Here is a 22,574-nt window from a genome sequence, read left to right as displayed (position 1 = left end):
ATTTTATTTTTCTCAAAAGAGATTTTCTAGAAAGCATAATTCTTCTGCCACTACTTGACGCAGCACAAGAGCCCGGAAAATTAATTTTCATGCAAGAAAATCTAAAAAAAAAAAACAAAATTTTTTGCCCACCAACATGTTGCAATAAGTCTCAGGACGTTCCTTGTGGAAAAAGCGTACAGAAAATAGGAACTATCCGCGGAGATTGCGTTGCTGGGGCAGTTGCACGAAATGTCAACAACTGGTTAATTTTTGTGGTTTTTCTTGCAATTTTCTCCTTTTAATTTTCGTGTGGCAATTGGGGCGATAAGGAAAAGTTGATAGTGGCGTAGATTGCCCTCGAGTGGATGAGTGTGTAAGAATTGTGGGTGGTGGAAAGCATCGTGTGAAAATTGTTTCGAGAGAAGAATTATGTTGGAGCAGCAGTGAGTGTGAAAAAGTTTTTATTTTTGCGTGCGTGATTCGTGAGAATGGCTGAGGATTATTCAGCGCAAAATAACTCTAATCACAGCGATGATTCAGACAATGACTACATTATTAACTCCTCCGCCCCGGAACTCAAGGGCTACCTCTCCAAATGGACCAACTACATCCACGGCTGGCAGCCACGGTTCATCGTTCTCAAAGATGGTACGCTGTCGTACTACAAAAGTGAGCAGGAAAGTGACTTTGGCTGCCGCGGGGCGATCAGCCTCCAGAAGGCCACAATCAAGGTGAGCACAGGTGCCCCAAATGCAGCCTCAGGGACGTTGTGATACGTTGCACAGACCCCCTAAATAGATTTCCGGAAAGGAAACCAATATACGTTGAGCATTTGTGGGATGGGTTTGCCCAATTGACCCCTCCGGAGGGTGGGCGATGATTCCCATGACCTCCTCACTCAGCCAAAGGGGCAGAGAGAAGAAATGATGAAGCAGAAACCGCCTGGCCCATTGATATAATTTTATCTTGGAGGCCAAATTTGCCAGAGAATAGCGCGATTGTGAGAGGAGAAATGGTGGTGGATACTCTCCACAATGACCATCATAAAAAGCCCGCATTTGCTTTATAGAGAAAATCAAAGTTATTCGAAACATTCAAGCACGGAAATTGCGCACGTCCCATTCAAAACAGCTCCATTTCATCGCGATAGCTCCCCCGTTTATTGCTTCACCTTAGCGCGGGTATGAGTAATAAATTCCCCAAGCAGGTGTTCAGAGAATCATAAAAAATACATTCATTTTGGGGGATTTTCCTGACCTCTTCACGCACCAAGTGGATGCACTGATAAACTCTGGAGGGGAATTCTCTGTGAGCACTCTTCGAAAGCTCCCCCTCATTGAATGCCTAATTGATCGCAATCGCGTGAAGAATCTCTCATTTTACGACAATTTATCTTAATTCATTTGGAATTTGCATACGCGGAGTTAATTCAATTATGCGGCTATTTCAAATGATTATTATTATTATTACTTCAAATGGTTTCTTCTTTGAGCAACAATCTATCGTGGAATATTTTGCGCATTTTGTTGGGAAAATTCTTAAATATTTTTGCAATAAAGAGATAATTTATTGCGTTAGTCATTAATATTTTTCAATTAAAATTTACAGTGGCATAGAGGAATCCCTAGTTGAGGAATAATTTATGTGTTAGGAATGATTTTATTTCCCTCTGCAAGTGTGAGAGGGAAAATCAAGGGCAAGGGAAGAAATTGAAAGCTCCTAAAATAGCTCATGAATGCTGGATAGAGGATCGGAATAATGTTGTATTTAAATCATAAAAAGAAAATTAATTTTACCGTATAACTTATTTTTTAAACTATTGAAGTTTATGTAATTCCTTTCTTTTATTTTACCTCAAAAAGAAGGAAAATTCCATTTAAAAACGTAAAAAAGGCTAAGCTAATAAAAAAGGAGATTTTATCTACCTTTTAAAATTATTATGACTGTCTAGTCTATGTTTCATATGACGACAGTTGCTAAAAGTTTTTTTTAAGAGCTTTAAAAGTATAAAATAAATAAATAAAACTATGTAGGATTTCTCTGAAGAAGCTTGAAAGAATATTCCCTTCTTATATTTTATTAAGCTTTTTGAGTTATTTTACTATTTGTGAAAAGAATTGAGGAACACGTAAAATATTCCAAAAATTCCTCACAAAGCTTACAGAGAGATGAGAGAGCTTTGAGAGAGAGAAATTAATTAAGCATATATTCCCCCTTTAAAGAGCAATAATACTAAATAATAAATCTTTTGTATTAAATAGCATGAAATGAAATAATATTTTGTGAAAGTGTATCGGAAGTGATGCGCGGAATCTTTTTTTTTTCTTTTTTCTTTTCTTTAAAACACTCTTGAATGGAATGTGCAAAATGAATGAGAAATAAAAGACCAATATAGAGCTCAAGTAAGAATTATATTATTTTGCTTTTTTTTTTCTTCAAAGAATGTGAGCCTTCAATTGCCTCTTTGATGTATTTATATTTCTGTTTCTTATCTTTTTGCTGTGAGTTATCGGGCACAAAAAGAGACGCTCAAAGAGAGCCCACAGAGAATGGAGAGAGAGAAGAAGAAGATTAATCAGCACTTGAGAAAAGTTTTCATTTTATTTATTTTTTCTTCTTCCCAACAAGAGTCGTTTTGCTTCACCAACTTGAGCAAATTCAGACAAATAAAATGGACACATCGAATCACACTAGAAAAACTCCCAGAAAATGTTGTTGTTTACCTAAATATGTGTGCTCAAAAATTCCAATCCATTTCGAGGGTTGGAAAATATACTATACTAATTCATTTTTGTTGATTTTCAGGAGAGCGATTTGAAGTTTGAGATTTACATTGCTTCTTATGTAAAAATTTTTACAGTTTTCGCTGTAACTTTGTAGGGAACAAATATTCGAATTTGTCCTTTTGAGGGAAGATGAAGGACATCAAAAGCTATCGAAAAATGCGTTAAAAATATACTATACTAACTCGACTTAGTATAGTGTATTTTCCAACCCTCGATTTAGGAATCGCGCATCATCCATTTAATGTTTGATGCTTCAATTTGAAATAATTGAATTTTTGTTTCGCCTCGGTTGGTCACCTCTTGCGCTTGATTTGTTTTCGAAGCTTCTCTCCATGCAAACTCTCTCGTTGTGTTATTGAATACCGATGCTGTTGTGTCTCCCTTTCATCAATTTATCAATTAAACATTCCCCACATACAAGCAGAGTTTGTGGGGCCTTACTTCTCCTCCTCCCTTTGCCGACACAGCATCCACACATTGCGTTTATTATTCCCGAATGTTTTTTTTTGGGCGCCAATCTAATCATATTTATTTGTTTTATTTTTTGCAGTCTCACGAGTTTGATGAGTGTCGTTTTGATGTCTCCATCAGCAATTGCGTGTGGTACTTGCGGGCTGAGACGCCAGAGGATAAGACGCACTGGATTGAGGTGCTGCAATCCTACAAAACGGAGACAAACAGCGATATTTCCCTGAGACGCCACGGAAGCTCTGTCTCCCTGCAATCCACAACATTGTCCACGGCCAGCGGGAGTAGCCTCAAGAGGGCAAATAGGAGCCTCCGGGAGAAGCTTCATGAAATTGAGACCTTCAAAGATATTCTCTATGGGCAAATTGAGACCCTTCAAAGGTGAGAGATCTTATGTTGTTCACAGAATATTTATTATTTGCTCTATGCGAGTGATATTACTTATGAATGTTGTACTCGCATTTTTGCACAACATTTTTCTGTGTGTATGGTGTGTGTCTCTGCTAATAATAGTAGTTTTTTTGGAAATTAGTGTTTTTCGTTTAATTTTCTATGAAAAGCTCAATTTCGTGGCTCAAGGATTAAGTTTCGTTTATTTATGAAAAACAGAAGCTCGAAAAATAATATTTCTTTAAGAAAAATGAGTATGTAGAGATACGAAACCATTCAAAGTTGAATACAGTACAGACACATTTAGTCGAGATTAAACCCCTCAAACCCTTCAAAGTTCATTACTTCATTGAATTTAAAAATTTCCGTTTGATAAGAGATAAGAAACTTCTCTTCGAGTTTTTTTTTATCATTGAAGGGGTTGGTGGGTAGTGTGGGTGGTAAAGATAACAATACAGATTATTTACATTCCTTGGAACACGCTTTCATAGATTTTGTAGCCCTTAACCCAAATATTTCCTGAAGTTTCTTGAAATTTCTGCAAAATGACTTCAAAATTGTCGAAAAAATGATTTTTAACCAAAATTCTTAAAATTTTGTTTCAAATTCATCAACCACATCCTCTTTATTTTGCACAATGCTCCCCATCCCGCCATTTCAAGAAGGTTTGTAGTTTAGCACGTCAAAAAGAAATCATTCTGTGATCTTTAATCTGTCTCTATGTCTTCTAATCTTCATTCTAAATTCTTCTAACTCCTCTAATCTCCAAGAAAAAATCTTTTTATTCGATTAATAAAATAAGAGATGACTGGAATTAATTTCTAAAATGTAATTCCTTGCGATCTTGTGATTTTTCTCAGATATTTCGATGCTTGTGCCGAAATAAATGGGCAAAAGGACGGGCAACCATTGGAGATGGTCGATGGGTTGCGTCCGATTGATTTTAAGGGTGAAGCCATAACATTCCGAGCCACAACTTCCGGTGTTCTCACCACACTCCAGCATTGTTTGGAAGTTATTGCGCAGCGTGATGATAGTTGGCGAAGGAAGCTCGATCGGGAGATTGAGAAGAGGAAGAAATTGGAAGATCTCTACAGGTAAATGCATTTTTTTTTAAAATTTGTTTGTGAGGAGTTTGAGAAAAGAAAAGAGTTTGAAATTTATTTGAAAATCTCTGTTGCAGACAAGTGAAACAGAGGCTGGAAAGTGTGAGAAATTCATCCCTTCCTGGCCCTGATTTGGAGGTAAGTTTATCCAAGAAGATCATGCTTCATTTATTTATTCAATTGCGCCAATCATGTGCGGAAAAATTCAGCAAATTCCCCCATTGTCAATATTTTACAATACTCTCCATGAGGTGACTTTTACACACTTCCATCACTCACCTATCTTTCCACCTGTGTGAGATGACAAAAAGGTGAGAGTGAAATGTGAGGAGAGACAGAGCGAAGTTATGCAAAGAAAACCGCATGTTCAAACAGAGAGAAAGAGAATTGTCGTGAAGAGTTAAAAAATCATGAAAGAATTCTCTTTTATACGAGATGACATCAATTTTATGACCCTCAATAAATCATAAATGAGAAAAAAAAACTGCCTCACGTGAATTTTGTTGGGATTCACGCGCGTATACACAATGTGCGTGCGGAATGCATCGCAACAATACAAGAAATTGATTTGAGAAAACAACAAGAAAAATGCCACAGACACATATTTTATGCAAATTTATTCACGTGAAAGCAAAATTGTTCAGACAAAAAAGACGTTGAAAAATATTTATGAGATGTTTCTCGATGACTTTTTTGAGCTTTTCCAACATGCGCTTCATTTTTTTTTCAATAAAGTCTGATCACAGAGATGAGATAAATGATTGTCATAGCCAATAATTGCGTGATATGCTGGGGAGAGAGTGAGAAAAGAGAGTGAAAAAAATGTCAAATTTATGCTGTTTTTCTGCGTTGCTTTTGGCAAAGATGCTCACAAGACGAGGCAAAGAAGCAACATAAAAAAAAATCACAGCTGAAAATGAAGCTTTTTTTTGGATGTCACTGTGTCAGTGTGTTTTAGGAGTCAAAGCACGGATTATCCATGACATAACTTGGTAGTGCGGCTCAACCCAATTCACGTAATGCTAAAAACGCATGAGATTTTGCACCAAATGCGTGGGGGGAAGTGGAATGAGAAGGAAAATCCTCATTAAATTCCCTGTCTAGGTGGATTTTTTTTCATCGTTAATTTATTTCATATGTGCCTCAAAATTATAATCTACTTAATTGATTGCTCATACACCCAAAAAAAAAAAGTAATTTTGGATGAAGAATTTTGTGGGCAAATAAGCGCAAAATGTGCTGAAACTTATTATTTTTTTGGGCGAGAAGGTTTGCAATCAGATATTTCCCAAGATTTTCATTTTTTGAATTTTTTTTTGAAGCAATATAATGCAATCAGTGTCTCATGCGTGGGTGTTAATTTAATTAGGAGAAAACATAATTAAAGCGGCTTAATTTTGATGTGATGAACCTTCTTTTTTTTGGGGGGCGTTAGTAATTGGACAGACGTTTGAATGAGCTAAAATAAGGAAGGTTTTCTATTCGATTGACAAGAAAGGATTTTTTAAAATGAGATTTTTATCAAAAATAAAATAAAGCAAAAGTTATTAAGACATAGTCGGAGGTTAAAATATTTAATTCAATTAAATTAGCAGAACTTTTGACCAAAATTGTAATAAAAGAAATAATTTAACCCTTTCTTTGTCAGCAGGAAACATAAAAACATTAAAATGAAATTCTTTTTTTATCAAGATATTTTATAATTGACGATATCAGGGGACTTCTCTCTACGAAAACATCTTAGATTGAATTAATAAAAAGGTCAATAAAATAGATTTATTCAGGATTAAGTTAGCAGGTGACTTAGCGGTCATTGAAGGGTTAAAATCCTAACAAATATTTATGAATCTTTTTCACATAACATTACATATTTTCCAAGAAGTTTTTATCATAAAATTTTTTTAATAAAATATTTTATTCTTATCTGAAAATTTTCCTAAAATTTCATATATTAGGTCTGATGATGAATCAAATCTTACCTTTGAAGATAATCTTTTAACCCTTTCGCGTACACGTGAAACATTGAAACATGAGTTCTCTTTATCACGATATTTATTGTCTCGATGCTGTCAGAGGACTTTTCACAGTCAGAACGTCTTCTTTGGCTCCTTTTGTGTGAATTTGATGCATTTGTAATTTGGAAAAACAATTAAATTCACAAATAAGTGGAAAAATAAAATGTTTCACGTTTGGGTCAGCGTATGATCCAAAAAAAAACGCGAAAGGCTTAACATACAATTTTATTAAAGGTTTAAAAGAGTTAGAAAAAAGTTTTTCATGTCTTCTCAGCAAATAACAATTTTCCAATCAAAAAACCGCCAATAAAATTAATATTAATCCTATTTGTAATTCCCTCTCTATTTTCCTTCATCTATTTCTTCATCTTTGAGCTTGATATCAGAAAAAATAGGAAAAACAATATTAGAATTTATAATTTTAGCTGTTACATAAATCAATTGATAAATAAGTTAAATAAGTAAATCATTTTATTTTTAAAATCAATTAAAAAATTCCATTCAATATAAATATTCTTATTGAACTACACAATTTATGTTTAAATTGCGCTTCTAAGAAATCAATAGGCTTTAATTAGAATCATTAAATTAAATAGAAATAAAAAAATGTCGTCTTGTGAATTTTCCAATGATTTCGAACTTGTGCTTTGTGACCTCCGCGAACTCTATTCAAAAATTCCCACTAATTGATTATCAGAGATTTTTGGCGGTATTTTTTTCTTCAATCGTTGTGATTTGATGGAAGGCAATTGGTGCAAAAAATGCTGCTAATTTAATTAACAGATCTTCTTAGCACCCATTTGATCTTCATTTTCCTCCAAAGCACTAGAGTTCACAAAAATCACATCACACAAAATATATTGAGGAGCTTTTTTCGTCGCTATGTGTAGCACTTAATTGGCAACTTTGAGGAGTGCGCGAGATATCAATGAATGGGTTAAGGTGGAGAAGATGGGAGGAGGAGGGGGGAGGGAGAGGCGAAAAAAGTGAAAACAATACGACGAGGAGAAGTGTTTGGGTGCCAATGAAAGTCAATATCGCCACAGAGTTAATCAGTTTCGTGTTGGATTCCAATTGAAACAGTCGTGACTGTCGCCTATATTCCGCCAAGTTCTGTTTGTGGGAAGTTCTTTTTTTATTTTGGGGCTTTTTTGCACACTGTGGGGGAGCTTTTTACCTAATTTTTATGAAGTTTTTTTTTTGGTTGAAATAAAGAAAAGTGTTTGAAGGACATTTCTTCTGGGAGAACTCGTTGTGCTCAAATAAACGGCTAAAGAATTTTTTTTTCTATAAATAAAAGTGCCAAAAAATGCCTTCTCTGGCATCTCTTGGATTGTACAAAAAAGTCTTAAGGAATAGAAAGAATGTAAGTAGAACAGTGAGGGCAAAGGGGCATAGGGTATGGTCTAGAGGTGCTTATTGCGACAAAAGGCACCGTCTGTGCCCCCAAACTTTGATTTATATTTCTTCCAATTGTGCATTTTTTATCAAAACGAACAAAGAGAAAATTGATAACTGAAATTCATTTCATCAGCAAGTCAAATTACTTTTGGAACCTACATTTTGTATTGCGCGAAGAAGAAGCATGGAGAACATTGGAGATGGGGATTTTTTTTTTTTTTTTGAATAATAAATTGTGGAAAATTCTACACAGAAAAGGAAATTCAATTAGGTAGTTTAAAAGGAGAATTTGCAGTTTCTTCTGAAAGGAATTTCTTGCATAAACCCTCTTCTTGTTAATTTTATTCTCTTGCTGGAAATAAATTTATCATGAGCAATAACTTGGAAGATAGTTGAGCATTTTTATAAAGTTTTGCTTAAATGTTTATTAGAAGTTTAGAAAAGGAAATTTTTCTTATAAACTTGACAGAACTTTTTCTTTTCTCGATCATTAATGAGAAAAACTTTAAATAAGAGTATTAAAATTTTTAACAAGTACGTTGACATGAAAAATAAATTAAATTCAGCAGACAAAAAAAAAGTATAGGGAAGGCTGGAACTTCTTTGTATAAATTAGCAAAAATTTAAAACAATATTTTGAATTAAGAGAGTTACTTTTTTATGGTTTACTGACAAAAAAACAAGTTTTTATTTTTGAAATACTATTTTTCGTTTAAGTGTTAAGCCTTCATTAGACGGTCAAAAGGATCATTTTTGTAACTCATCTACCGAAAGAAAATTTCGAAAATTAAGCTGAATTTATAATAAAAATGTCCCACAGAAATTCTCAGTTCCTAAACTATGTTTATAAGCCTGAGGAAGCAAGACAAATATCTTCGAAACATCTTTGATAAAAATATTTAAAACTGTGGAAAATATAAGAAGGTTACCTTGATAATTTGAAATTTATTTTTATAACAATCATCGCCCTAATTATAAAAAAAAGCTTTCTTTTATCTTTGAAATCAATTCAATTCACTCCATTTGGAGTTATTAAAATATACAATAAATCAATAAAAAACTTAAGAAATCTCGCAGAATTTGATAATTTCGCATCAATATGTTGTGGCTCTAGAAATAGATGGAATAGATAGGTAGCAACATTTTATTGAGTCCTTTTATGCAATACATTTCGCGATTGATTGCCATTCACATTAATATTATGCTCAAATGTTTTTTTTTTTTTTGGCAATAAACCGCTAAAATGACTCAAACTTTTATACATTACCCTATTACATAAACTTTCACATTATTCAGTGACTATCTCAAATGACCCAAACGACCCAAAAACAAGGCGATACAATTAAAATTTTGCTCTGCAGTGGCGTCTGCCGCATTGATAAGATGTTTGTTGGGCCTTAGACAACATTATTTGCATAAATAATCATGATTTTGGAGTAGAGCTAAAATGAAATGGAAAGCTTTGACATGAATTTCTTTTTAATTCCTTCATCTTGTTTTACTTTCAATTTAATTACAATTATTTTATTTCCTCTGAAGCTCTCTCTTTCGCTTTTGGAGGGAAGTGTTGAATATTTTTTGGGAGCATAAATTCCATTCTTTTCATGATGTAAAATGCAATTAATTTCTGATACATACTCCCATTCAGCTTTAATTTGTATGTTGGCAACGGAAAAAAAATGTGATAAGACCTCCCTCCCCCACGATCAGAGGTTTCAATCAAAGCGACATGAAGCTCGATAACATGTACATGGTGATTGCTTCCGTAAAAAAAGTGAAATTATATTGTATAGTGTATCCACCACCCACACTTTATGAAACGGTAACAAAATTTCAGAAGCGTCCATTGAATTGAATTTAGTTGAAAGACAACAACAACAAAAAATATAGGCAAAGCTTTAACACTGCAAATTGCTGAAATTGGAATTGACGAAAGATAATGCCATACAACACACTCTAAATTATATAATAAAATCAAATTCTTTCATCTCAAATGCGAGGCTTTTTTTTTTCAAATGGAAAAGTAGCACAAAATCTTACAAAATGTTGTCGAAGAAAAAAGAGAGAGAAGTAGCATTTCAACATAATTTCTTCAGATCAAATAAAATGGCATTTATAAAATCAAAATGTCTTTCCCTACGATTTTTTTGCCTGCAAAACTTTGGGCTGAAACAGTGGCAGAGGAAAAAAATGGAAAAGTAACTCGTGGGGAGTCGCTGATATTCAGTCCACGGTCCATGAGTTTTATAATTAAATTTTATCAACACGATTGAAGTGCGGCGGGATGCAAAAAATTGGATTATATTGTCATTTCCGCAATGAGAGAGATAAGGGTCCCCCATCCCTCACTTTCCACCGTGATTTGTGAGTGAAATTCACAGCAAAAATCACCCATAAACTCCACACGAGCTGTGGAGGAACAATAATTCCATTTTGTAGTTTAATTTCTGTGCTGAAAGATTTATAACTTGCTGCAAAAAAATATTTAGAATATTAGAAATTAAATAAGAATCGTCGTGAAGAGGGAAGATGGTATGCAAATAAATATTTCACATTGATAGTTTTTTTTTAAATGACGAAAGTTGAATTCCCCGAAATAAATAAAGAATTACAGCTAAAACACATAGGGAGGACTAGGGTAGAGTGGAGTTGAACAACAGTTCAGAAAAAGCTTTCGAAAAACTCAAAATTTGCATTTGAAATTGAATAGGAAATGTTGATTATAAAATTGATTTATTTAGAACTTTAACTAGAACTACGAGGGTCACAAGAATTTCTTTGTAACATAAATAAGACACACTCCGCCACACCTTCCCCTATAAAACATAAAATATGTGATCAATAAGTTGAATACGTGGGCTGTAGCATATTGGAATAAATTGAAAGAAACAGATTTTGGGGAAATTTTCTCAAACAAATCTTGACCTATGAGATTTGCATGGGGTTTTACCCAACCAGAGATTTTATGTTGATTAATGTTTTAATTTCATCACGCGCTTTATTGTTAATGTTTTTTGGTTCTTGTGGAGATTTTCTTATTTTGATTGTTGTGAAGAATCATTATTCACGTTGATTTCTTCGACATAATTCATATTTAGCGCTGTTCTAAAGCTCTAGAATATTTTGTTTATTACAAAATTTATTTTTGAACACAATTCAAGATCTAACTTTCTGATTAAAAAAAATACGAATATTCCTAAATTTTTGTTCAGAAGAATAATTTTTTTTTTCAATAATATTGGTACGAATCCAGAAGAAAAGATTAAAAGAACTTGAAATTTTTATTGCATGAATTCTTTTTAAATGGAATTTCAAGAAATAAACTTCTAGAACTTACTTTTGAATCAACACCATTTACTTCATATTCAATAGGGAAAATAATTTAATATTTAAGTTCAATAAAAATACAAGAATATTTTTCACAAAGTTTCATTCAACTCAGCTTAACTCATTGTGGAAAAGAAAACATTTTTCTTTCTTAATAAGCAAATTTAAAACATTTGTTCAAATAATTTTTTTTCATGTATTTATTTTTATATTTAATTTAATTGGCACAAAAAAAAACTCCAGACAAAAAAATGTTTATTTTCTTTAAAGAAATTTAATGTTTTAATAATTTTTATTTAATTAATATTCGACTAGCTTATTCTACTATTCCAAAATAAATTCAGACCTGATAAAGGGGTCAAATACCTCCGAAATATCGTGTGAAAAAGACCAAAGAAAACGAAGTTATTCTAATTATCATTTGACGAAACTTTGTTCAAAGCAAAATCCTTTTTTATTTCCTTTAACTTTAACGTTAGAAAATAAATATTCTTCAATTTATTTTTATTCTAAACTACAACATGTGCCTCTAACACAACCAATGATCGTACTATTATCTACATACTTATTAGTTTTTATTCTACAAATATTTAATTAAGAAATTCAGCACATCCATGTTAAATTTTCTCTCTAAATATAGAACGTTGGTGAAAAATCTTCTTTCCTGCTTTAACTTGTGTCTAAAATGAGCTTTTTTGATTATTCGTTTTTCGTAGATTATCTCTAAATCTACAAAAACTCTTACTAAATATTTATTATCAAATAATAATTGACATCAATAATGGCTTTTGTGATGAGTTTAACACCAAAGTGCCATTAAAGTGTTTGATTTTCAAGCCATTTGAGAGAACTTTGAGGAGATTTGAAAAAAAGGAGGATCATTCCGGAACTAAATGGGAATTTCTTCTTTTTTTTTTGTGGAATTTCTGCAGGAAGGTCCACACTCAACACTGCCTGAGGATGAATTCTTCGATGCAGTGGAATCGGGGCTGGATAAGATGGAGGAGGACACACAGCTGCGTGTCCGGCTAAAGCTTCAGTCGCAACAATCGCAGCTGAGTAGTCCTGATGTTGTGCATCCGGAAGAGGATGTTGTTGCCGTGGCCGGGGAGGAATTTGGGACAGGTGGTGTGGCACAGAAGCATCGGCTGTGGCAGGAAATTGATCGGATATGCGTGAATCAGCTGAGCCATGCACGTCAGGGTGTTGGTGAGGGGGGCAATGGGTGGCAGCTGTTTGCCGATGAGGGCGAGATGAAGATGTACAGACGCGAGGAGGAGGTCAATGGGATGGTGATTGATCCCCTAAAGGCATGCCATGTCGTCCAAGGCGTCACAGCTCGCGAAATGTGCCACTATTTCTTCAGCCCGGAGTATCGAATGGATTGGGAGAGTGAGTACCTCTTAACATTAATTTCTCTCTCTTCTTTATGCTTTTTATGCTCATCACGTGTTCTATTCCGTTTGAATACCTTTAGAATTTATTTTTCTCTCTCTCTCTTTATTTTGTGATATTTCTTGACAAATAGCAAATGAGGAATTTTATCTTGAAAAGCCTGAAGCGCTGTGTTCTAAATATTTCATTAAATTTTCTCTGAAATTCCCATGAAAATCGTCATTTTGTTTATTCGTCATTGCTTTATCATTTTCACTCTTAAATACCTCCCTTATCACCTACCTGCCTATCGAAGGTTGAAATGTATTGAATTTATTCGCTGAATGAGCAATTTATTCGTCATTCAATTATCTAAAATTATTTCTAAGAAAATTAATTAATTTGTGATTAAGCTTCTTTATTTTGTCTTGAAAATTTATAAAAATTTCAGAGTTTTGAATTTTTTAATTGATTAAGTTTAGCAAGATCCAACACAAGACGTTCCTTCTTCTGTGGCTGCTCCCTCGGGGGCTGTTCCTTTGGTGTTTGAGCCTCAGCAAGTGTCCCAATGTCCGGAAACCACGGAACTTTAGCAGTGCAGACACTCATTTGCGAACTACTCGAATCATTTGCAAAATTTTCTCGTTCTTTGGGCTTTTCAGCTTCCTTTTCAACAGATTTATGGGCATTACTGGGCCCAGCAATGCTGGTGAAACGCTCAATTTCACGCTGCCTCTGCTTCCACACTTCCGGATAGTTTGTTTGCGGGAGTTTCGTTACGAGAGATTTCTTCTGTTGCTTAACTGCACGAATGGGCTTTAGCGGACCCTTTTGCTGTTGCATTCTACGTATAACATTCTCACGATATTGTTCCATAAAATTAAATTGTGGCTTCTCAACTGGGGTGATTGATGAGATTTCTGACAAATCCCCCGAAGAAGATTTTGTTGTTTCCTTCCTGTTTGATGTTGTGGAAGTTTTGCTTGATTCTCCTCTGTTACTGCTGCTTTCTTTGCTCCTTTCGCGTGTGTTCTCTCGTGGTTCAAGCACACTCTGCTGTGTCAGATTGGCAAATTCACTAACCCACGGATCATTGGAATTATCCACGGGATCTCCAAAAAAGTCATCAAGTTCCCTTCTTGAAGTTTTTTGGGATTTCGCGAAGGGAGTCTGGGTGAAAATTCTCTTTTCTGCAAATAAATTTCAAAGGGAAAATAATAAAAAGAAGGAGATTAGAAGGATTTAGATCTTTCCCTGTGGAAGAAAGTTAATTTTCTTGTTTGAATTTCTTTTTGAATTAAATTAATTTGCTTAGAAATCTAACGGCGAGAAGATAATTAATGTTGAAATTTTTAAATTTCTAACGTTTGATATTTTATTCTTCCTAATTTTTTTATCGTTAAGTATTATATCCATCAATTTTTTTTACGTTTGATACTTTATCCAAATTATCCTTATTGGTTTTCTAACGATTCTTATCCAACAACCTGAATTTATCCAAAATAGTTTTTCCCAAAAAACTTACCCGGAAGCTCCTTATCAGATGAAATATCCAGTCCTGTGAATTCTTCACTACTACCAGCCTTCTGTAGAATATTATCCTGCGTCGATGTGAGCTGTGAGAGGAACATTCGATCGTATTCCGTTTGAATTTCATCTTCATCCTCACTCAAATTCAAAATGGGCTCAGCATCTTCCGTTGCTGGACGTTTCCGTGATGGCCCCGGGGTGCTGAAGAGGAAGTCCGCTGAGCTCCTTCGATCGCGCTCAAAGAGATCAATTCCTCTGTGATCAATGGAAGAAGATTTTCCGGAAGTGCAGCGACTACTCCCCGAAAGAGGCTTCTCAGCATCGGAGTTTGGGGAATGCTTTGACGAAAGCATTTCCCAGAGATTTTCCTTTGGGCGCGGTCGATAGGGAGCACGGATGTTGAAGTTAATCAACGAGGAAGGTTTTCTCACTTCTGCTTTTGGGATCTCCTCAATTTTCTCCGCAGATCGCGGAATTTCTTCAATGCGAACGGATTCATTTGACAAAGGTGGTGGCGATGGGGTTGTTGTGATCGTATACGTTCGACGTAGTTGATCACTACTGTTGAGAATTGCTTGGAATTCATTGGAAATGCTCGTGATGGTTCTCTCACTACGGAGATCTTCGCGTATTGTTTCCAAATTGAGGGAAATCCTCGAATTCTGCTGATTACTCTCACGAGATGTTGTTGTTGTTGTTGTTGTGGTGGAAGCATTGAGAGCACGTGGAGGAGGTTTTGATTTCAAATCAACGATAAATTGAGGATCAGCGTCATCAATGAATTTCTTCATGATCTTCGCAATTTCCTTCCGGATAAATTCATCGGATTTCTTCTCAGTATCCGGACGGAAGAATGATGCCAAATTGGCATAGAGATCGTAGAGTTTTCTCTCATTTTCCATGCTTTTCTCACGCGTTGATCGGACTTGATTACCAAGAGACTCCAATGGGGGATTTTCCCGAAGACTCTCCAACTTCTTGAAGATTTCTTCAGCCCTTGGGACGACTCTACGGGAGAATCTAACCTGTTTGGCAAGAGCCAAGCCATAGGCTTTGAGTGGTGTGACGCCGTATTTGACTTTATGCGTATATTTGAGGACAATCCCACACTCTGAGGCTTCCTCATCAGCTTCCAAGTAGAGATTAACCATGTTGTAGTGATAATCCGGGAGTTTTGTGAGTTCCTTGAAGTGCGTGGTGAGGAAGACAAAGGGAGAAGCAATATTGTGAAGCTTCTTCACTTCCCTCCCGCCATTTTCATTTGACCCAGAAGCGGAATCCGTCTCCTTCTCAAAATAATTTCCATCATTGTAGATTCCCTTGAGATCCGCAAGTTCCTCACACATTGCCCAAGCCCAGATTTTTCCTTGAGAAATTTATTATTTTCTCAACTAAAAGAAAATTTTTCCCGCAAAAAAAAACTCAAAGAGAAACAAGGGGTGTTTATCTGAATGAAATTATTTGAATATTCTGAAATATTCGTGATTATTTGATAAAATATTCGGACAATTTGCCAAAGAATTCAACATTATTGGTTTTTAGTATCAAAATGGCTTAGATTGAGAAGCAGAAGCCTGAAAAATATTTAATCAAGCTTAAAAAGGAGTAAATTCAAGCTGAGTAGTAAATTTAACTCGAAACGTGGTAAATTTAAGCCCAACAAAAAAACTAAATTCAAGCTGAGTAGTAAATTTAACTCGAAACGTGGTAAATTTAAGCCCAACAAAAAAACTAAATTCAAGCTGAGTAGTAAATTTAACGTGAAACGTGGTAAATTCAACGCTAATAAAAAGACTAAATTCAAGCATAAAAATATTCCTTTTTCAGTCCTAAAAAGTCAGAGATTGAAGATTCAAATTCAAGTCGACGTGAATTCAAGCCGAAAAGTAGTAAGTTCAACCAAAAACGTGGTAATTTCAAGTCTAAAAGTATTATTTGGGTTAAAACCCTAAAAAAAAATCTTTAATCTCAAAAACCCTAAAAAAAATAAATTGGATCCTAAAAATAGTAAATTTAAGCCGAAAAGTAGTAATTTTAACGCAAAACGTGTTTAATTCAAGCCTAAAGGAATTTTTCAGCCTCAAAAAGGCAGATTTTTCAATCACAAAAATCTTTAAAAAAAATATTTAATTGAAGCCTAAAAAAAGAGGTTGATTCAAGCCGAAAGGGGCTATTTTACGTTTTTTATTCGGTTTCATATTATTCGCCATAATAGTCTAAATATTTGTCAGATAATCTCCCCTTGAAGAGAAAAAAATTCTTACCTTCATGTGGATTCGTACTGCGTCCCAACTCGTCCACAATGACCAAACTATTGGGCGTAATGCTCTTCTTGATGTACTCTGATTGCTGAACTTCGTGATGAAAATTCGAAACTCCCCGCTGAATTGTATCGTCAAAGCCCATGCGGGAGAAGAGTTTGTCGCAGATGCGAAAGGAAGCTTCCGTGGCGGGAATGAAGGCCCCAATTTGGGCCATAATCTGCAGAATTGCAATCATTTTGATGTAGACGGTTTTCCCGCCCATATTGGGGCCTGTGATGAGGAAGAAATTGTAATCGGATGTGGCGATGATGTTATTGGGCACGGGGACAATGTGACTGTGTCCAAATTCAAGGAATGGATGAATGCCATCGATTACTTTGAGATCAGCTCCAAATGTGGGGCAAACAGTCCCATCCACGCATGCCAGGGAGGCAAAATTCTGCAGGAGATCAATCTCCACAATCACCCCAGCGAGCATGTAGAAGCATTCCATGTCCTTCCGGATATTCTGGAGGAGTTCATCGAGAACTTGATTGCTTATGATGAGAATCTCATTGATTACATTGCGAATGCGCAAATCCATATTGATTAGCTCTTCATTCCGGAGGAGAATCTTACTGCCACGACGGGAGAGAACTTCAAATTCCTCTGGGATTTCCGGAAGTGGCTTCCTTGGGTCAGTTATTAGCACCACGTGGTAGCCTTTGGTGCAATTGTGGGCAAGTTGTAGGGAAAGTTCGTACTTTTGCCCAATGGACGTGACGAGTTTCTTGAGATCCTCAAGGAGGCAATAGTAGAGCTTCCGTGTGATGTCCAGGAAGACATTGCAGCCCTCCTTGACGGCGTGAATTCGCTGAATAAATTGCTTCTGACCACATTCCATTTGAACGCCGTCGGAAATGAATTTTCCAATTTGCTGCAAGATCCCGTCGTGGCGTGGATCCTCCAGCCCCTGACGCATTGACTCGAAGCTTTTATTAGTTAGCGTGGCGAGGATATCATTGAGCTGCGGGAGGGATTCAAGGCAGGACTTCACCGTGATTACATGACTGATCATTAGCTCAGCAGCCCGAACGGCATCACTTTGGGGAATAATAAAGCAGAGACGCTGCATCTTGTCAACGCTGCGGAATTTCTTCAGGACTGATTTTAGTGTGTCCAGAAGGGCGGGATTTTCCACCAATTCCTGGACAGCTTCCTGAAATTCCCGGATTTGCTTAACATCGCACAATGGGGCGAGAATTCGTGCTCGAAGGGATCTCTTGCCGATGTTTGTCTGACATTTATCCAAATACTGATAGAGCGAGCCATTCTTACTCTTCCGTGGCATCAGGGAAGCCACAAGTTCCAATCTCTTGGATGTCTCCACGTCTGGAAGATGAGAAAAATTCCGTTAATAAAAAATCTCTGAAAGATTGAAAAGTTCCGGAAGAACAAACCAATCATCATTGCTCCATATTTAGCTTCGTAGACAATTTGAAGACTCTCCGGCGCGAAGGTGGCATAGAGAATTGTCTGGAGGTACCGGAAGAGTCCTCCGGCAGCTGTCAAAGCGTAGTACTTCCCCTCAAGGGCTAGCTTAACACTCTCACAGTGCGGGGAGCAGAGTTCAGTAATTTTATTCATGGCATCGACATCATTGAAGAATTTCCGGAGAATGGGCTTTATTTTGATATTCGGGAAGGCTTTGAGGATGACCTTTATGAGTGTGGAGTCCTTCACGAGGCTGTCTTCTGTGTAAACGGTATTTGGGACAACAATCTCCGCAGGTTCGAGCATTTGGATCTTTATCACGGTGCCCGTGTACCAGAGATCATCGCTGAATTGAGACATTGTGAGCGTTGGGCAATTCATGTCCACAGATGCCATTCCAATCTCCCCCCTGGCATTGTTCCTGCCCTCTGTGATCACTGAAAAGGGCAAAAATTTTGAGCTTCAGGAAGCTTTGAATTTCGGAGAAATTCTTACCCAAAATAACATGAGGCTCGTGAGAATCCGAATTGAATCCATAGCTCTGACCACTGCCCAACACTCGGATACCCTTCTTGGTCTTTCTAGCCTCTGGGGGAGGTACTTCGGCTTGATGGAAGCCAGTTGTTGAGTCCTGAAAGAACTTCTGAACCATTCCCGATGGTCCAGCAACACTCGAAGGTTCACAAGCATTTCTTTCAAAGGCTTTTCCACCTAAAACAAGGAGAATTGAATAAAAATTCTTTTTTATTTAGTGAAAAAAGATTTTAAACTTACTTCTTGGAGGATGTTTGGGAAGATTTGTGGATTTTTGCTGGACAAAATTCATTATTTTTTGCAAAAAAAAATTGCACGGAGGAATTGTTGTGTCAACAACGGATGAAGGAAACATAACCTCAAAATTAGTTCGAAAATTGATCAACTTTTTGTTCGAAGATTTTTTGTAAAAAAATCAAAATATTTATTTTTTTTATAAATAGAATTTTATTAATTTATTCCTTTTTTTCTTTTATTTCTTTAAATATTTTACATAAAGTCTAAATATTTTTATGGTTCATGATAAAATTTTATCAGACAGAATGTTGATCATTTAGAATTTTGATCGTGATAATTTAGTTCAAAAATTCAATCGTTAACGGAAAAATGTAGGGAAAATTGCTTGAGAACCTTGAGAAAAATTATTTTTTTTTAATGATTTTGCAAAATAAGAATTGAAATAGACAAAAGAGACAAAAATATAAATCTTAATGAGTAAGATTGAAGACCTTGGCCGCCGTGACCTTATCAAATTCTTAACAGATTACAAACGAATAAATTGAAAGAATTTCCAAAGATTATGAAAGGGTTAAGTAAAAAATCATTAATCTCGATTAATGTTTATTTTCATTAAAAATTATAGGGGAGGGCGGGGCTAATAAAGTCACTTAACCTGCTGGCCGCCAAGACCTTGGAGCTTCCTTAGAGCGCCAAGGTGGGGTCGTTGAACGACCCCAAGAAGGAAGTCGATTTTCTCATAAACTATAAAATCGGGAACTGTCGGGTCACTACCTTTAGACTCTTTATATAGTCCTCTTGCCCCTTGCATCACAAATTCGCCACCCGGAAACACGCAGAAGAAGATATTAGGGAAAAACATTTTTCACTCCTTTTTCACACTTTCTTCGTGAGAAATTTACCACGAAGTTGACCGCAACTGCTATTTTTTTTCACTACTTCCCCACATTCCCCTCACTTCCCGCACCGTGATAAATGGCAATATTTCTCGAATATTCTTTATTGTTTTGCACATTTATATGCTTCTAATTATGTTTTATGTTGTTTATGTTACTTATTCGCGATAATTCTGACACTGAGAAGGTAAAGTGAGAAAGTAAACACAACCCTTCAACCATATGATTTATGATGTGACTAACTTCATTCTGAGAAATTTTCCGCAGCATGGCCGTTACACCAATTTTTGAATTCCCTTCTTCTACATTTTCCTTAATAACTTTCCTTGTGGTGGACGGATTGAGCTGAAATTTTTACACAACCTCCTCAGATAACCAAAGAACTTATTTCCAAAAGATGGAAATGGTATCTTTTATATTTATTAAGTTATAGCACGAAATATAGGGCTGGGGTCGTTCAACGACCCCGCTTGGCGGCCTAGAGGTTAAGGGTTCGAAAAAAGCCTAAAATATCATATTTCCTAACTAGATAGAACAAAATGATCTGAGAAAGAGTTGTAGGGCAGTAAATTTCCTAAAGAAATGAGCTATACATTTCGCTTTATCTGTTTGGAAAATATTGTATTTTGAGCTTTTTTTAACACTTGGAGGACCCAACATTTGGCACAACGCGGAGGATCAAATTGGTAATAAGTACCAGTTGATAAAATATGCTCAATAATTAATTATTAATCAGTTTATTGAACAAGGATCGAAAGTTTCACTAATTCTCAATCTCCTTCAAGCATTCCTACACCGAATTACTAAATATTTAATTAAGAAAATCGTCACTGAAAAAAAATTGCGTAGAATCGATGCAAAATTGCCAATTCAAACGACTTTTTTAGCTACAATTTTACATAATTTATTATTGCGCCTAAATAATCACAAACTTTGATTCTTTAAGTAACTTTTTAATCACTTCCGGCAATAAAATTAGTCCACATTAATGATTTTTACCGAGGAAAAGTGAACAAGAGTACTTTATTTGGGAAATATGGGGAAACATAACCTCAAAACCATGGCAAAAATGTATGGGATTTTGACTGGTAGTTATTACCAATTTGATCCTCCACGTTGGATTCTGACTTTGATCTAAATTATCTTCCAAAGAAAAGACTTTTCTCGAGATTTTCTTTCTGCTATCTTAAAGTAATTAAAATTCCCTACACATAGATGCTAAATTCATCGAGATAAGTCCAATAGATTTTATTCTGTGACGATTTTAAGGTTTCAATTGGTACCAATTACCAGTAAAGTCCTCCGAGTGTTAAACCCTTAAGTGACTTTTTTAACCCCGCTCTCCCCTATTCATTATAAATTCTTCTAAGAATGATAAAAAATGTTGAATGTTCAATGATATTTATCTCTCCACCAGCGATTCATTTAGCCTGTCTTGTCAATTAATTAATTTTCTCATCTTACCTTTGCTTACGTAGCTGCTATACTTACTTTTTGGGCTTTCTTTGTGACTCCACAAAATAACAAAAAAAATGCTTTCATCACTCTACCCCTCAATGTGTCTGCCGCGTTTACCTTTATTTTGCTTTGCTTCCAATTTGTCTTGTTTCTATTTTCTCGCAAGTCTCGCGATAACAATCGTCTCGCGTGCGTCTATTTTCTTATCTGCTTCTATTAATGGAAAAAAAATATTTTTTTGTAGCTACTCTGGAAAATATGACCATCCTGGAGACAATCTCGCCCGATACTCTTGTCTTTCTGCAGACGCACAAACGCATCTGGCCGGCTAGTCAGCGTGATGCCCTCTTCTGGTCCCACATGCGTCGTGTGGCGGATGATCTTGAGGATCCGGACACCCATGATGCCTGGATTGTTTGCAATCATTCCACAGAACATGAAACCTATCCGGTGAGTTTTCTTTTCTTTCTTTTTGTTGGGAGTTTGAGGGCTTTGTTGAAAAGCTCTTCTTCTCCAAAAAAAAAAGAAATCCTAGCAAAGACTCAAGATTTTCTTTTCTCTTCTTACTGCTGATGCTGATGCTGTGTGTGCAGCCAGCAAATACGGGAAAGTGTGTTCGTATCTATTTAACGGTGATACTGTACTGTCAGACGTACATCAGTGAGGCGGCGCGGGTGAATGGAAAAATCTCAAGGAAGGATTTATCGTGTAAAATAACATATTGTTCCGTCGTGAATCCCGGTGGTTGGGCACCAGCCACAGTGCTACGTGCTGTGTACAAAAAAGAATATCCAAAGTTCCTCAAACGCTACACTCAATACGTTGTGGATCAGTGCAAAAATAAACCCATTATGTTCTGAAGAGGGGATTGATGAAGATGATGTGTGAGCAGCAGAGCATCGATTCATGTAGCATGAAGACGGCAGTTTGTGTGAGGAGGAGGAGTGAGGCGCCCATTGAGGAAATTGAGTGTGGCAAAAAAAAATGAGAAAGAAGAATACCTTTGAATAAAAGAAAAAAAAGAACCTTCTTACAAAGAGAGGGGAGGTGGAAGAAGTAAATGAAGAAGAAAATATTTTGATCTGCCATAGAAAAAAAAATTTGATGTTAGGAGTGCTGTCTCAGTTTTTTCTTTCCATCACAGCGTGAGCATTTTTTCCGGTACATAACAATGCATGAACCAATTTATCTACTAAACTAATAAGATAGAGAGAGAGAGATGTTTATTATGGAGAGAAACGTGACAGAGTGGCCAATTTTTGAAGGTTCCAAAAATGTTTGCAAAATAAAGAAGAAAAAGAGTCCGAAGAGCATTTTCTTGCTTCTCAATATT

The 22,574-nt window shown here is 35.8% G+C and overlaps 2 protein-coding genes across 2 annotated transcripts; one reads left to right on the top strand and one right to left on the bottom strand.

Annotated features, from left to right (window-relative positions):
* The first annotated feature begins 194 nt into the window (after positions 1 to 194).
* On the top strand, positions 195 to 22,554 carry LOC129787923 (ceramide transfer protein). The gene is made up of 7 exons (XM_055823767.1): positions 195 to 713; positions 3,319 to 3,617; positions 4,487 to 4,723; positions 4,810 to 4,870; positions 12,408 to 12,867; positions 21,486 to 21,691; positions 21,835 to 22,554. Exons 1-7 carry the CDS (start codon positions 471 to 473, stop codon positions 22,099 to 22,101), a joined length of 1,773 nt encoding a protein of 590 aa, XP_055679742.1. The 5' UTR covers positions 195 to 470; the 3' UTR covers positions 22,102 to 22,554.
* LOC129787921 (mutS protein homolog 4-like) lies at positions 13,251 to 19,005 on the bottom strand. The gene is made up of 6 exons (XM_055823764.1): positions 18,891 to 19,005; positions 18,612 to 18,827; positions 18,083 to 18,553; positions 16,644 to 18,014; positions 14,375 to 15,745; positions 13,251 to 14,039 (listed from the first exon to the last, which is right to left on the bottom strand). The coding sequence occupies exons 1-6, from the start codon at positions 19,003 to 19,005 to the stop codon at positions 13,297 to 13,299; spliced, it is 4,287 nt and encodes a 1,428-aa protein (XP_055679739.1). The 3' UTR covers positions 13,251 to 13,296.
* Positions 22,555 to 22,574: the final 20 nt, after the last annotated feature.

Source organism: Lutzomyia longipalpis, chromosome 1 (genome assembly GCF_024334085.1).
Source record: "Lutzomyia longipalpis isolate SR_M1_2022 chromosome 1, ASM2433408v1".
NCBI lineage: Eukaryota > Metazoa > Arthropoda > Insecta > Diptera > Psychodidae > Lutzomyia > Lutzomyia longipalpis.
The sequence above is the reverse complement of the archived record's forward strand: the minus strand, read 5'-3'. Positions and strand labels throughout refer to the sequence as shown.

Coding starts and splice junctions, on each gene's coding strand:
- LOC129787921 (XM_055823764.1), bottom strand. CDS start 19,005: ATGTTTCCTTCATCCGTTGTTGACACAACAATTCCTCCGTGCAATTTT. Junction 18,828..18,890: donor TCCCAAACATCCTCCAAGAA/GTAAGTTTAAAA, acceptor TCCTTGTTTTAG/GTGGAAAAGCCTTTGAAAGA. Junction 18,015..18,082: donor ATATGGAGCAATGATGATTG/GTTTGTTCTTCC, acceptor CTCATCTTCCAG/ACGTGGAGACATCCAAGAGA.
- LOC129787923 (XM_055823767.1), top strand. CDS start 471: ATGGCTGAGGATTATTCAGCGCAAAATAACTCTAATCACAGCGATGAT. Junction 4,871..12,407: donor TTCCTGGCCCTGATTTGGAG/GTAAGTTTATCC, acceptor GAATTTCTGCAG/GAAGGTCCACACTCAACACT. Junction 12,868..21,485: donor GTATCGAATGGATTGGGAGA/GTGAGTACCTCT, acceptor ATTTTTTTGTAG/CTACTCTGGAAAATATGACC.